Source organism: Myotis lucifugus, unplaced genomic scaffold (assembly GCF_000147115.1).
Source record: "Myotis lucifugus unplaced genomic scaffold, Myoluc2.0 scaffold_117, whole genome shotgun sequence".
Taxonomy (NCBI): domain Eukaryota; kingdom Metazoa; phylum Chordata; class Mammalia; order Chiroptera; family Vespertilionidae; genus Myotis; species Myotis lucifugus.
Genome location: NW_005871165.1, coordinates 734,887 through 752,194, shown reverse-complemented (window position 1 = coordinate 752,194; position 17,308 = coordinate 734,887). Strand labels below are relative to the sequence as shown.

At 34.3% G+C, this 17,308-nt stretch overlaps 1 protein-coding gene across 1 annotated transcript in view; it reads left to right on the top strand.

The window, feature by feature from the left end:
• DYNC2H1 (dynein cytoplasmic 2 heavy chain 1) overlaps positions 1 to 17,308 on the top strand; it is a 349,832-nt gene that overhangs the window by 129,482 nt on the left and 203,042 nt on the right. Inside the window, exons 61-64 of the mRNA XM_023757927.1 lie at positions 725 to 866; positions 1,439 to 1,548; positions 7,988 to 8,086; positions 9,827 to 9,950. Coding sequence (XP_023613695.1) covers positions 725 to 866; positions 1,439 to 1,548; positions 7,988 to 8,086; positions 9,827 to 9,950 — 475 coding nt within the window. The remainder of the gene's footprint in view (positions 1 to 724; positions 867 to 1,438; positions 1,549 to 7,987; positions 8,087 to 9,826; positions 9,951 to 17,308) is intronic.

The following is a 17,308-nucleotide window of genomic DNA, read 5'->3' as shown; positions in this document are numbered from 1 at the left end:
TATCTCTTATATTTGTCTTCTTTCCTTAATGCCAGTTCTTTTTTTTAATCCTGAATTCTCCCAACTTGTCTCGCTCCTATCTGACCCTTTAATTGGTTCATTCTTCATTTGTCAGTTTAATTATTTTTCTAAAACCCAATCCATACCATCACTCACAGCCCAGTTTAAAGACTTTCAATGGCTCATAATAACCACACGTTAAATAGAAGCTCCTTCGCATGGCGTGGGAAACCTTCCACCATGTTGTTCCCTCCAATCACTGCCTCTCTTTTTCCATTACTTCTGTTTTGCTACATTTTCTGCTCAAACTTATGCTTTAGCCAGCCATGCTTTTAAGTAATGAGTCTCAAAGATTTATCTTTGCTTTGTGCCTTTGTCACACTCTCTGTATCTTAATTGTATTTTACAAAATGATGCTAATTCACACAGTACATATTTAACTATACTTGGAATAAAAGTTCTGCTTTTGTTAAAATTATTAGGAAAATTTAATGATAAAATATGTTAATCTCTACAAATATATTGGGATTTGACACATTTGTTTAAGATCAGCAGAATGGAAAGCTTTGTTGATGTTTTTACATTTTGTCAATTTATTCAAGACAGGGGTTATTACTTTTAACCCATAAATGATTTTTTCCCCTCTATAGTAAAACTCTAGCTTATGAAGTTGTCATTTTTTCCAAGTTAAAACATATCCATACATCACTCTCTTTTTTTCTAGGTTGCAGAGATAACAGAGGAATTAGATACTCTTCCGAAAAGAGCTCAACTAGCTGCTGCATTTATGACATATCTTTCTGCTGCTCCTGAGGGTTTGAGAAAAACCTTTTTGGAAGAATGGACCAAGTCAGCTTGTCTTGAAAGTTTGTATTTAGTTATTCATGAATTTGAAATTTCAGTATACTAAATATGCATCTTTTGGTTTTTATCATTTTACTTTTTTAAATGAAAAAAAATCTGTAAGTTAAAACATACAGTAGCTACTTTAGATTTGCTGAATTCTACAAATGTCCTGAGAATTGTTTTGTTATGATGATTCTTCTATTCCTAAAATCACTCTATGACACTGAGACCACTGAGTTATTTTTGGTATATGCATGAGTACAGTGAAACATTTTATTAGTTTAATTATTACAGTAATTTCATATCTTAAGACAAGATGCAAGAACTGCAAAATTCCTTATGAATTTTGTGCTTTTCACAAATTATTATAGTTGTGAAACATTCATTTAATAGATAAAATATAAATTAACTGAATTCCATTTCTTTGTACTTTTTTCCCCTTAGTGTCTGCTGTTAAATGGGGAAGAATAGATTTAATATTAAAGATAATTATGAGATTTTTCTGAGTGTATTTTAAATAGTTGTATTCCTTCCCACTTGTCAAATACAAGCTTGTTATAGTGAAGTATTATTGATATCTGTAACTTTTCAGAATTTGATCTGCGGAGATTTCTTTGTACTGAAAGTGAGCAGTTAATTTGGAAAAGTGAAGGCCTACCATCAGATGATCTTTCCATAGAAAATGCTATTGTTATCCTACAGGTAATAAATCAATTTTAATTTTCTTATCAGATGTATTTCTTTTGAATGCTTTCCTAGTTACACAGAAGTGGAGTATTTTGCTTGGTGATTCTATAATTTTTAGTATAACTTATTTTTTACATTAAAAGTTTATAAAGTATCACTATTTTGGTGGCTAAATATTCTACATTGAACTCCCAGTTAGTAATAGAAATACTTTTGGAATACCTGATTCATTTGGTTGTATGGTTCCTTCACCTAGTGTACATGATTTTATATTTTTATTCAAAAAAATTTTGGGGTTATAAGTTAGAGATGATCATATGTATTTTTTGGAAAATTGTCTCACAGTGTGTGTTCCCCAAAAGTCATTTAAACTTGAAACTATTATAACCTTACTAGAGGCCCGGTGCACAAAATTCATGCACTTGGCGGGGGTTGGGGGTGTCCCTCAGCCTGATCTGTGCCTTCTTGTAGTCCGGGACCCTTCGCTCCTTACCACCTACCTGCTGGCTGCTCCTTAGCACTGCTGCGGAGGAAGGAGAGGCTCCCGCCACCATTGCTAGCACCCCTGGTGGTCATTCTGCTGTTCAGTCAATTTGCATATTAGCCTTTTATTATATAGGATTAGCAATGAATGTGAAAACAAATTCCAAATCATATATACAAACAGATCATTTCATTAAATGACTTTTGATTTTTACCATTAACTTGGTTTACCTTTCTGTTATAGAACTTGGAAGATGATTTCCACCCCTTGATTATGTGATGTTTTCCCCCCTATTCTTTCTATCTTAATAGTTTATACTACATACTACAGTTTTCTCTTTCCACTTTGTGGCCCCCTCTCTCTGCCCACAGACCATTTCCTTATTCCATAACTCCAGAGTCTCAAAGAAAACACTAAATGCTCCTCTTTAGGTAACGTAGGCTAAGTATTATTAGATCTTTATTGTGGGCTCTACTCATTCTTGCATAATTTATTTTGATTAATCCTATTAATCAGCTGATATACATTGGCATCTTACCAGTAGAGAAGTTGCTGATCAAAGATTAAACAGTTTTGTCTTCTTTTAATTTGATTTGGCTTGTTCTTTAATTTATTTTGGAACATCTTTCATTATTTTTCACACTAGAATTACAGATTTGAAACTCTAATTGTGTATGTCAATAAATTCATTATATTATTGCAAACTATGTGATTTTTATTTTAGTTATTCCTTCTCTAAGGTTTTATAATCAGCTCTTTTTTCTTTTTTAGTAATCTAAGAAAGCAATCATTTGCAGATTTGAAAAACACATTTTAAGTATTCTCCTTTTTTCATTCTATAAGAAATCAGTGTAGATGAGCCTTTAGATAAGATATATTTATCACAATTTTTATTTTTTATTGATAATAATTTAATTTTATTGAAAATACTTTTGTATTCTGAATTGTCTTTTATAATAAGTACAGGAGAAATTGTTTTTGAAAATAATTGCAAGAATAAGCTTATGTAGATTTATTTTACATTTAATATTTCCAAGTTTCTTATAGATACTCATATGCATTCATATGACAAAAAAACCATTTGGAAAAATTTATTAGGGCAATTAATTATTTTGTTGAAATGAATTTGCCATTATGGTCAATACTCTGTCTCCGTTGTAAAGTATACTAGATTTAGAATAAGCTGCTACAATTAAGGGTGTGATCAGATAGCACATGTCTATAACATCTCATTAACATCACCATGTGATGTATGTGAAGTTAGATCTGTAAATACACGCAAACTGTGTTTCTGGGAAGTCTTCCCTGAGAAGAATGGCCAGGCATAATGAATGAGATGAGTTTTTGAATCAGATATCACATCTCCTCACCAACTATACCTGCGCTTTTCTGAGACTCTCCTTCTCAGTGGAGGCTTTCCCACACTTAAGGCTCTAGCCACTCATTGTCAACAATTATCCCATTGTATGTCTTTCAAAGATGCTTGAATTTCTCATATTTGTGTTAAGTATTGAAGTGCATGTATTGTCTGGGAGACGAAATAGTCAAATACTTATCCATCATTGGCCTTGTAATGAGAATTAGTTTTATTAGAACAACTGAAAGCTTATATGACCCATATCCTTGGGGGCAGGGGAAGAACGTGGTCATGATGATTATATGTCCTGGATTGCCATGATTTATGCCTTTTGTCCTGATGTAATTAATCTTAATAGTTTTCCTTTTACTCCCCAAAGTGTGTTGGTTTGGGTGATAAATTTTATGATTTTTTAGAATCGGATAATGGAGAGTATAAGGCTGTTAGAAAGTAGAGAAGTGTGAGTGATAAGCTTCCAAAAAGAAGATGGAAAGATGATTAATTTAAATGTCACAGTATTATAATTTTTTATTTAAATCTTACAGTATTAACCATTTTTCTTGTGTAGAGATATATTAAATATTTGACTTTTACTGTATATACAGTTCAGTTTCAAATTAATTTTCTTTGAACCACTTAGAATTTCTGAGATTATTTTTCTTTCCTGCCATTCAAAGTATGATAAGGAAATGCAAACTAATTTGCTATTAGTCTAAAGAATACAAAATTATAAAGTTAAATCACATATGGAATTTTTTTCAAATAAATAATAATCATCAACATTTGTATAGTACTTTCTGTGTTGTGTCTATATTACTATTGTACAATTTATATAGGTAAAGCACTTAAGTACTTACTTTTTTGAATTTTCAAACCAACCCTATCTTGTAGATATGGACATGGAAACACAGAAGGGTTAAGTTGCTTGTCCAAGGTCACACAGCTGTCAAATGGTAGAGCCATTCTTATCTTGCTTATAGGTATTAAAAATAAAATAGAGTATCCTAGATATTTTAAAATAATCTCTACCAAAAATATCCACTGCCCATTCCTGTCCTCCCCCTCCCCAGGGAGAGAAGAATTAAAAGATATAAATAGATATTATGTGTCTCCTGCATTTGCCCTCTGTTCTGAGCTCCTGACCTCTAGTTCTAGCTCCTAAGGTTAGATATTATCTAGAGCTCCCTTCCTTGCTAGCTCAAGCTCTGTCTCTTTATTAATCATTATTATTAATAATATTAGTTTAGTGAAGAATCTTTCAGTGGCCAAGTACAGTTCATTTACAAAAAAAAAAAAAAAGAAAAGCAACACATGCTTTTAAATAACTGAGAGGTTCAAAAGATTGGGTGTGGCTTTAGAATTCAAATGATTTACCAGGACATTGCTCTCTCTCCTCTTAAGAGATGGATTCATTCTCAGATTCTCTCTACCCGGAGTTAAGAATGGCTCTTGGTGACTATAGACTTACCGCTATCAGAGTGTATGTTCCCAGACTAAAGATGTCTTCACCTTTCTGTCCTCCCCTCTTACCCCAATTAATTTATGTCAGCACCCCAAAATGATTCTGATTGGTAGCTTGGGTCACTTGCTCGCCCCTTGAGTGCAGTGCTAGATTGATAATCCCATCCGAAATACATTGAGTGGCACATGAAAGGTAGGTAAAGATAGCAGCTATCCACTCTAATACTTTTTTTCTTCCTCCCCCACTGCTTATAAAGTGCTTCTCATTTATTTCCTACCAGTGGAAATAACACAATCTTGGCCCAGTAATAGAAGTTGCAAATCTGCAAGTCATCCTCACTTTAATTTTACATTTAGTTACTTATCCAACAAGACTTGTGAAATCTATTTCTCAAATGTATAATGACTTTATTCTGTTCTAACTACATCCACCACCAATGGCTTCATTTAAGGCCTTCATCATTTTATACCTGGTTAAATACATTATTATACCAGTTGGTCCCTTGCCCCCAATATCACTTCCTTTACTGCTTTGTAGTGATCTTTCTAAAATGTTAATCTGATCATGACAGTTCCAAAATTAATATATTTGAGCGACTTTCAGTCTCCTGAAGTATAAAAATTTCATTATTCTTAAACATGCCATGAAAAGTTCATGATCAGAAAGACTGAAATTACTCCTGCCATTTTGTATGCAGCATCTTTGCCTACACTTTTCACTCTTATGGTGCCAAACTACTGATAGTTTCGCAAATGTACCCAGGCTTTTTATTCCTCTCTCCTTCATGCTCTTGTCTATCCCTGAAATGCTTTTTCATCTCTTTGCCAAATAAGTCCAATTTATTTTTCTTAGTTTAACTTGAATTGCTTCCCAGCGGCTTCCCCTAACTCCACCTGTGATCTTACAGAATATTGTGTACTCTTTCATTATAGAATTTTTATTTTTGGCTGCTTTATTAGATGTGAAGTCATTAAGGGTAAGAAGATATCTAATTAATTTCTCTATCACTCACATTGTCTTACCATGGTGGTTATGCAGCGTCTGGTAGGTAAATGAATACATGAATGAATAAAAGTCAATATTTTTGGATCTATTATAATTTGTTAAATGTAGATTTTAACTACCTTTAATCAACACAGACCTAAAATATACCCTAGAGATTTTATTTAAATCTCTCCAGAGAAGTATAAATGAATGAATACAAACCTATAAATACTCTTTGAAATTCTTAAAAATGTTTTTTGTTCTAAAAACATAATTTTTTGAAACTTTGTCTTCTTTTTTCTTATTTTGCATCAGATCATTGGTTTGAAGTCATGGGTAAGACCTTTTTAAGACATTTAAAATAATCATGTTCATGGTTAGTCAAAACTTAGTAGACTTGAGAAATGTTTGCTATTGAATGCTAACATAAAATAAGATCTAAAACCTAGGTGTAGTATGTTGGTAATACTGAATAGGATCTTTACTAACCATCTCATTTTGCTGGGAATAGCAGATTTACACGATGGAGCAATAAGTGAAACTTCCAGAAAGAGAGTTTGGGTGCAGATCGTAAGCAGTGACACAGAGGGAACTGTGGTGAGAGCAGGCCATTCTGGTGACAAGCAAAAAGGGGTACATTGCCCAGTTGGTGTGGCTCAGTGATTGAGCATCGACCTATGAACTAGGAGGTCTCAGTTCCATTCCCTGTCAGGACACATGCCTGGGTTGTGGACTCAATCCCCAGTAGGAGGCATACAGGAGGCAGCCAACCAGTGATCTGTCTCATCATTGATGTTTTTATCTCTCCCTCTCCCTTCCTCTGTGACATCAATAAAATTTTTAAAAAAAGGATGTGTGCATTGTCTGGAAAGAACTTTAAAGCCCTAATAAAACTGTTATAAACTCAGTCAGCTCTTTATTATCACCATATGCTGGCAGTTTTAAATAATGTTGCTGGTAAAATGCTCTTCATCCCTGGGGCATATGTTCCCCTCTAACCGCCTCCTTCTTGGTATGTCACTGAAAGAACATCTTGTTCTTAGTATTAGACATACCTCAGTTCTAAGTCTTTGTTTTACTTTGATTTCATGTGTGTTCTCCCTATATCACACAACTGCTTACAGTTTTCAGATAAATGAAAATTTAAGAAAAGTTAAATCAGTCATTAATATTTAACTCTGATTGACTAGGTAACAATGATTATTAGATGACTTAAATTTACATATATTTAAATTTTTCACATATATATATATGGCTTCTTTTCATCTGCTAAGTGGCTTTGTGTATAGGGCATGTTCACTGGTTTTTAACTTTCCCTGTAATGTATTTAGTTCCTAATTCATTAGATCAGCGGTTCTCAACCTGTGGGTCGCGACCCCTTTGGGGTCGAACGACCCTTTCACAGGGGTCGTTTAAGACCATTGGAAAACATATATAATCACATATTGTTTTTGTGATTAATCACTATGCTTTAATTATGTTCAATTTGTAACAATGGAAATATATCCTGCATATCAGATATTTACATTATGATTCATAACAGTAGCAAAATTACAGTTATGAAGTAGCAATGAATATAATTTTATGGTTGGGGGTCACCACAACATGAGGAGCTGTATTAAAGGGTCGCGGCATTAGGAAGGTTGAGAACCACTGCATTAGATCTTATAACTTATGTAATTTTTTCTTCTAGGGCATCTCTATTGTAATATTAACTATGTAACACTTTATAAGAATGAATGTTTTAAATATCAGCCATTATATTGATAATTATTTCAGTAATACTTTTGTAATTAGTTCATACTTCTCTTTTAAGGCCTTTATTGTTTATTCAACCAAAGAATATATAAAGTTAGGCAGTAACTTGGTTTTCTAGAGCTCTTGCTTACTATGTTGTTAATTTACATTGTCTGTTACTTTGTAGTAAATAAGACTGTATTTACTTTACTGTGATTTTAATTTTATTATCTATTATTAATTACTGATAACTCTAAAATTTATTAATGTGGCCTCTGGTACAGCTAAGAACTGTACCTTTAATTCTTCCTCATGGTTGTATATTTATATTCTCCAAAGACTAAGAGAAAAACTAACTCAGTAATTGATTCATAATTTTTAGGAAATTATTTCCATTTAATAAAAACTTCTAATTTTTCTTTTGAACTAGAGTCGAGTGTGCCCATTTCTTATAGACCCTTCTTCCCAAGCTACAGAATGGTTAAAAACACATTTGAAAGACTCACATTTGGAAGTTATTAACCAGCAGGTGTGTATAACATAATTTAGATACCAACTAGTAATGACATTTTATGGTGAAAGCACTCTGTGTCTATAATCAGAAAACATAGATCAGAGCTGAGTCCTATTAACTTACCTGGTGTGGGACCTGGGGAAAAAATGTTACTCTCTTAGCTTCAGATTTTTAATTTGTAAGAAAGGGATAAGAATATTTGTTTGATTTCTTTTAAGTGCAGGACATTGATCTAAGTCCTGGAAATGTAATGGTGAGTAAAGTAGTCACACTTCCTGCACTCATGGACATGACAGTCTAATAGGTTGCAGGGGTGGGCAAACTTTTTGACTCGAGGGCCACAATGGGTTCTTAAACTGGACCAGAGGGCTGGAACAAAAGCATGGATGGAGTGTTTGTGTGAACTAATATAAATTCAAAGTAAACATCATTACATAAAAGGGTACAGTCTTTTTTTTTTTAGTTTTATTCATTTCAAACCTGGCCCGCGGGCCGTAGTTTGCCCACGGCTGGGTTAGAGGCAGGGGTGGGGAACCTTTTTTCTGCCAAGGGCCATTTGGCTATTTATAACATCATTCATGGGCCATAAAAAATTATCAACTTAAAAATTAGCCTGCTATATTTGGTCAAACATTTAACTCAGGGCCAGATCAAATAATTTCCTGGGCCTTATGCGTCCCTCAGGTCAGATGTTCCCCAATCCTGGGCTAGAGAGACAAGCAATAAACACTTACACTAAATTATGTTTAAAGACACGAGTATAAGATCTTATACAAATGAGTTACTAATTGAGCTTGGAGAAAAACTTCCTGGACTTTTAATATACTTATAGTTTCTCTCAGTGTCTCTTATAATTTATTGTTCTTATAACTGACCAAGAATATCTTTGATGTGTCCTAAGATTTGACACATGTTCAGTGAAATTTAATCATATTCTTTCAGGTTATCACTTCTCACTGTCATATTTATCTTGCGAAGAAAATTATTTTTGGCCAAGTTTTTTTTTTTTCATTTTGAGGAAGGGCTAGTTGTATGATTAATTTTCATAGATATTTTTTAGGTGATTGAAAAATTGCCTTTTTAAAACATACTTCACTTATAAAATGGGGATATTGACCTTATTTGTGTGTTGAGAATAATTGTAGATTAGGTAATACACATAATACTTTAATGTCACTGTGGTTTGCAGTAGATCTTAATAATTATTATTTCAAATATTTAATTTATTTTAACCACAGTTGGAGGTCTGGAGTGATGTTGGAAGCTGCTCTTTTCCTAGCCAGGAAGCCTTAAAATTCTTGCATGGTTATAGAATTTTGTCTAAAAATTCTTTTCACCATGATTAGGCATACTACACAAAGAAAAGTTTACTAGAATTTAACCAAAGTAGTTCTTATTAAGTACTGGATGAATAACTTATTGCACATAGAATTTGAAGAATTGTTTCTGCATCAATTTGAAATTGTGATGGAAGGCTGAAAAAAGCTTTTTATTGTTAAGGTAAAAATCCTTATTTTTCTTATGTCTGTTTTAATTATTTATGAAATTTATTTGATAATTTATTCAACTAAAATGGTTCATTCTTAAGTACTTATAACTAGAAAAGCAATCATAAATAATTTGAATTGTTAACATGCATATTACATTTTAAAATATTCATAATATTCCTGTTAATATATTCATTTATTATCTGTAAGGATTTTTATAAATATTAAGGAAATGAAGGAATTAATATGTATTCTTTTTTTCTCTTAGGATAGTAACTTTATCACAGCTCTTGAGTTGGCAGTACGCTTTGGGAAAACTCTTATTATACAAGAGATGGACAGTGTAGAACCTGTTCTTTATCCATTATTGAGACGGGATCTGGTTGCCCAAGGTAAATATTTGACAGTTTCCAGATAGTAATTTTTTAAATTTTCAAAGTAATTAACTTTATAACTAACTGACTTTTTTTTCTTGCCACTGAATCTGAGGAAATAGAAACTTTCTGTGGAGGTTGATTGTAATGTCATTAGAGTCTAATAGTAACAGCAAGTAAAGAAATTCTTAAAGTGCCTTTATTGAAGAGTCACTGTGTTGGGCATCTCCCAGACCAGACTATTCCTGGGTACAGTGTTTTATTAGGAAGACTCACAGGACCCAGCATATTTTCATTCATAGCTAACATTTACTGCAGGGAAAGGATACAAAGCAAAATCAGCAAAGAGAAGACACATAGGGTGAAGTCAGGAGTTAAGAAACCAGGTGTAAGCTTCTAAGAGTCTTTTTCCATTGGAGTCACCCAGGACGTGCTAATCCCCCTATAATGAGTAATGACAACTGATTTTTGATTTAGTGCCCAGAATTTTTATTGGAAGCTGATTTTTATTGGAGGCTATATTCTTCCTGGTGCATAGCAAAATTCCAGACTCCCTAAAGGAAAGTAGGTGTTCATCATGAACTACATTTTTTATATAAACAGCTTAAGTACAGTGAGTCACTCTTAGGTGATCTGGGATTAGTGAGAACCCTAGCAAAATCCAAATTCCCAGATTCTGGTTATGGGCCTACCTTGCAAGCAGGGCTTTCTAAGACTAGCATTCTCACTACTGTTGTGTTACCTCCTTTCTGCATAGGTACCTAACCCAGACTTTGTCGATTAGAAAGTAATGTAAAGTATGTCATGCAAAATGAATACACATACATACACAGATATGTACTTATACATATATACATACACATACTTATGCCACACACATTGGTAGCACTACAAGGTTTAAATATAAAATTGGAGAAAATCGGGCAAAGCAATGAAATAGCAAAGCATGCACTGTGTGCTGATCACCTATTACCCCCCCAAATCAGTATGTTTGGCCTGGCAGTCCTTGATACGTTGTGAAATGAACTCTAGTAGTGGGTCTTTTGCCTTTGTAACCTGGAGTTACTTCCACAGTTCAGTCTCTGGTCTCAGTCTCTTTTTATTGTGTTAACTCAGATTTGCTGAGCTAGTTCTTGCTATGCTATATTTAAGGATGAGTGTGTGTGTGTATGTGTGTGTGTGTGTGTGTGTGTAAATGACCCTTTAGTGCCATCTGGATATGACTCTTTTTAGTCTATGTTCTGGCCCTCCAGGGCTCATTAAATATAAGCCCCCTGATTGGTGTCATGTTTTAGCAGTATCTGTGGCATTGTCTGAGAATGGGTGTTAACAAGGTCTGAGAAGCTGGATCTGGTGAAAGTGACATATTCCACACCATGATTGGGTCACATTAGGAACCACTGTTCCAGATAGTTGTGCAGGACTGTTTGAATCAATTTGTTTATTTTATAACTATGAAAAGGGAATTAGTTAATCTTGGTCCCTACCTTACTTTTTTTGCCTTTCAGGGTTGGATGCATTCATATCACATTCTTTGAAGTCTGTTATTCTCCTTGAGTACACTTCACATTGTCCTTTTCCATAGTGTTGAGCTCTTCATGAATTGCCATTTTGTCATCATACATTTCCTTTGGGCACAGTGGATGGTTGTCCCAGAACCACATAAACAAAGTCTGTGTCCAGTTTCATTTACATACCAGTGTCCTTAATCTAAGCAATATGAACTGCCTTTCTACATACTGAGGTCAAAGCAGGTACCCATAATGGGAAAAGAAAATGCTTTTCCTCTTCAAATTTATGCTATTCAAAAATCCTTCAAATATATATTGATAATAAAAGTGTAATATGCTAATTAGACTGGACAGCCGAACGACCTTCCGGATGTCCTTCTGGATGACCTTCCGGAGGAAGCTGGTCTGCACGGATTTCGTGCATCGGGCCTCTAGTATATTAATAATACAAATGAGCAACATGCAGTTCCTCCTCAATTTCTCATTGTTTTTTATTTTATGATTTCTGTGTGCCTAATTGTTCAGCCCTTGCAGAAGGTAGATATGGCAATTTGCAATTGGTAAATAATTGAAGACCACTGGATCAGCTAGACATGTAGAAGTTGTTAAGAAAGAGGCTGGTATAGTTGGCAAATAGTTCAAGTTTTACTAACAATATATGTCAAAAGTATTTTCATTATCCAGTCCATTACATTTATTTCATTTCCATGTGGGGTTTGAGTATGGATCCAGGAGTTATAGTACAAATGATAGCTGAACTTCATTGTTGGCTTTTTTTAGTCCACATGCTTACTAGTAACCTTAGTCAGGGTTGCTTCATATGGGCATATGTATTTGAATTAAGTTTGTGATTAATTGTTATATCTGTTTCTAGAGGGTGACTCTCCATGTGGGTATGTCTTTGTCAGACCAGTTGGATCTGGGAAGCCCAATGCTATAAACAGCCAGACCAGCCTTCCAGGTTACATTTGGCAAGATGTGAAGATATTTTTGATTGTCACAATACAAGAGTTCTATGCCAGGGACATCTTAAAATGCTCAGAGCATCTAGCAACAAATCATTTTCCAGCACAAATTGTCAATAGTGTTGAGGTTGAGAAACCCTAAGCTAGCTGACTGGTGTGACCCATGAATCTCTGTACTGATATTATATATATTTAAATATGTTTTTATTGATTTTTTAGAGAGAGAAAGAAGGGACAGGGATAGAGAGATAGAAACACAATGAAAGAAAAACATCATCGAACGGCTACCTCCTGCACACCCCCTACTGGGTATCGAGCCCACAACCTGTGCATGTAACCTAACTGGTAATTGAACCAGTGACCTCTTGGTTCCTGAGTCCACAGTCAACCAATGAGCCATACCAACTGGGCTGTACTGATATATTTTAGTTAGTCTCAGCATGGCATGAATATATCCTTATATACAATCACCCCAAATGTCCACATCTATTATACAAGTTGACCAAACAAAACAAAATATACTCAAGCCTGATTCAGTTTCAGAAACCAAGATAATAGACATGTAAGTTAAGACTTCCTCTGGAAAGAGGACAGGAGACCAAATCTTATACTTGTACCCAATCATTCTGTCTTCATAGTTCTCTAAACTACAGTAAAGGTTTTGTGTCCTGATGAAAAAATTGGCCGAAATTAACTCCAGCATAGGTTAACTCCAATGTAAATGAAGACTTTCTACAGTTAAGAATGTGTTGGACTTATAGTTCTACATCTCATATTTTCTAGAGTAGGATATGGGGCTTATAAACAAGCGTCTTTTTTTAGACAATAAGCCATTTACTTTGAATTTTTAAAATGTTATGTCCAAATAATACATGCTTACATAATCGTATAGTACATAATGGCAATGGTGTTGTGTCCTTCCCCTCCTCATTATTAGACCTACTAACTAGAGAAAACCAGTTACTTTTCAATTTTAATATTTTGTTGAAATATAAATGGATGTGTATCCTATATAATAAAGAGTTAATATGCTAATTAGACCAAACAGCAGAATGACCATCCAGATGACCTCTGGATGACCATTCGGACAACCTTCCGGACGAAGCCGGGGACTGCGAGGGCCCAGGCAGCGGAGGGCTATGAGGGCTGAGCTCCTTGCACGAATTTTGTGCATCGGGCCTCTAGTATATATTTAAGCACCCAGATTAAGATACAGAGCTTTATCAGCACTCCAGAAGAGCTCTTACTTACCACTCTCTCCAACAAGGATAACCACAGTCCTGACTAAATAGCATAGATAGGTTCTGCTTGTATATGAACGTTGCATAAATGAGAAGGAAAAAAAAGAGCAGCACCTGGTAACTGAGGGCTGGGAACTGACCTGGCTCTAATAGCTTGGCTATGGTGTTCTATTGAACGTAAAGCATTTCACATTTCTAACATTAGACATGTCACTCAATGCCCATAATCAACCATAATCAAGCCTGAGCACGAAAACAAGAATACTTTCCACATCACAAAAATAACCAAACATCTTTCTCTCCCAGCTAATTTGAGTGTCTTCTGCTTTGTTACCAATTATAACAGTCTTACTCGATTTCTCTCCTCTTCTAGATGAAAATTATTGATACCATTCATAGATTGTTTGCTCTTTCTGATGGCACTCATTCCCCAGCAAAATACACTTTCTTTGAACCATTCCCAAATCATCTAAGTCTAAATCCTATAACTAGCGCCTCAGTGCCTTCTTACTAAGGCAGTGCACATACTCTGGTTTCTCTTCAGATCGCATAAATCTTTTGCCTTTTACTAAGGCAGTGCAGTTTCCCATGATGATCTTAACTGCAAATGCCAGTAAACCTGAGCGGATGCTCTTTCAGCATTGGTTTTATTTTGTTTTGTTTATAGTGTATATTTTGTGCATGTCTCAGCTTTGGCTATGTTATTTTTTAGGTATTTGTCCATTCATCCAAATTGTCAAATCTATGTATATATTATATATATTGTCAAATATATGTAATAATGTCATATCTTTTTAATTTCTCTTGGTTTTGTAATGATGTCTCCTTTTCCTTGATAATGGTAATTTTTTCTTTGTTCCTTGATCAGTCTTGATAAGGTTTACTAATTTTTTACTAATTTTTAAAAAATATCAACGTTTAACTTTGTTGATTTTCTTTTTTTTTAATTGTCTAAAGTTTTACATATGTCTCCTTTTTCCCCAACAATTTTCTTTATTGTATTTTATTTTTTTCACATATACATGTCTCATTTAATTTGATAGAATATTTTCATTAACAATAATGAAAAATATATAATTGCTTATGCTTGAAATAATATATTCATATAATTTTTTAAAATTAAAGTGTAGTTGACATACAATATTGTATTAGTTTCAGGTGGTCAATGGTGAATTAACATCTCTATACCTTACAAAGTGATCATGACAAGTCTAATAACCTTTCATTATTGTACAAAGATACATTGACTATCTGATATTATTGATTATATTCCCTATGCTGTCCATTCCATTCCATGACTGTTGTATTTTTAAACTGATTTTTACTCTTCATTATTTTATTTCTAGTATTTTCCTTAGATTTTGTATGTTCATTTTTTCTGTATTTTTGAGATGGAAATTAAAAATATTGGTGTTCAGTCTTTTTCCCCCTAATATATGCATTTATGTCTATAAATTTTCCTCTAAGTCCTTCTTTAGCTTCATACTACAAGTTTTGATTTTTTTCTTTGACTTATAAATTAATTAGCAATTTTTTGGTGGTGTTTAATTTCCAAGGAGTTGGAATTTTTCTAGTTACCTTTTTTATTGATTTTTAGCTTACGTTTATTGTGGTCAGAAAACTTATTCTGAAGTGTTTGTTTGTTTTTGAATTCTGTTGAACCTCTCGCTCTGACATTGATTATTTTCATAAATGTTCTATGTACTATTGAAAATTTTGTGAATTTTGCTAATGGTTGCTTTAATTTTCTCAAGTCAATTAAGTCAAGTTTGTTAATTGTATTACCTTCCATGTCTTTTTAAAATTTAAATTCTTTATTGTTTAAACGATTACATAAGTCTTCTTTTTCCCCCATTGACCACCCCTGGCCGCCCCCACCCCCCCCCAGCATATGCCGTCACCCCCCCCATCCCTGTCTGTGTCCATTGGTTATGCTCATATGCATGCATACAAGTCCTTTGGTTGATCTCTTATCCCCTCACCCCTGCCTTCTCTCATAAGTTGAACAGTCTGTTCGATGCTTCTGTGACTCTGGTTCTATTTTTGTTTATCAGTTTATGTTGTTCATTATATTCCACAAATGAGTGAGATCATGTGATATTTATCTTTCTCTGACTGGCTTATTACGCTTAGCATAATGCTCTCCAGGTCCAGCCATTCTGTAGCAAATGGTAAGAATTCCTTCTTTTTTTACTACAGCATAGTATTCCATTGTGTAGATGTACCACAGTTTTCTAATCCACTCATCTGCTGATGGGCACTTAGGCTGTTTCCAAATCTTAGCTATTGTAAATTGTGCTGCTATGAACATAGGGGTGCATATATTCTTTCTGATGTGTCTGATTTCTTGGGATAATATTCCTAGAAGTGGGATTACTAGGTCAAAGGGAAGTTCCATTTTTACTTTTTTGAGGATGCGTCATACTGTTTTCCACAGTGGCTGCACCAGTCTGCATTCCCACCAGCAGTGCAAGAGGGTTCTTTTTTCACCGCATCCTTGCCAGCACTTGTCTTTTGTTAATTTGTTGATGATAGCCATTCTGACAGGTGTGAGACGTTACCTCATTTTTTTGATTTGCATCTCTCGGATGATAAGTGACTTTGAGCATGTTTTCATATGTCTCATGGCCTTCTGTATGTCTTCTTTTGAAAAGTGTCTAATTAGGTTTTTTTGCCCATTTTTTGATTGGATTGTTTATCTTCTTTTTGTTAAGTTGTATGAGTTCCCTATACATTTTGGAGATTAAACCCTTATCAGAGATAACATTGGCAAATATGTTCTCCCATGTAGTGGGCTCTCTTGTTTTGTTGATGGTTTCTTTTGCTGTGCAGAAGCTTTTTATTTTGATGTTGTCCCATTTGTTTATTTTCTCCTTAGTTTCCATTGTCCTGGGAGATGTATCGGTAAAGATATTGCTACAACAAATGTCTGCTATTTTGCTGCCTATGGCTTCTTCTAGGATTTTTATGGTTTTTCCATCTTACGTTTAAGTCCTTTATCCATTTTGAGTTTATTTTTGTGTATGGTGTAATTTGGTGGTCTAGTTTCATTTTTTTGCATGTTATCTGTCCAATTTTCCCAACACCATTTATTGAAGAGACTGTCTTGACTTCACTGTATGCTCTTGCCTCCTTTGTCAAATATTAATTGAGCATAATGGCTTGGGTCGATCTCTGGGTTCTCTGTTCTGTTCCATTGGTCTATATGTCTGTTCTTGTGCCAGTACCAGGCAGTTTTGAGAACAGTGGCTTTGTAGTAAAACTTGATGTCTGGTATTGTGATCCCTCCAAATTTGTTCCTTTTTTCTCAAGATTGCTGCAGCTACTTGGGGTCTTTTTATATTCCAGATGAATTTTTGGAGAGTTTGTTCTAGGTCTTTGAGGTATGCCATTGGTATTTTAATGGGGATTGCACTGAATATATAGATTGCTCTGGGTAGTATGGACATTTTAATTGTTGTTGATTCTACCAATCCATGAACATGGCATATTCTTCCATTTGTTTATGTCTTCCTCTATCTCTTTTTTCAGCATCCTGTAATTTTCTGGTCCTTTGCCTCCTTGGTTGAATTTTTTCCCAGGTATCTTAATTTTTTTGTTGCAATGGTAAATGTACCTTCCACGTCTGTACTGTTTTTCTTGTTTTTTCTATGGTGTAT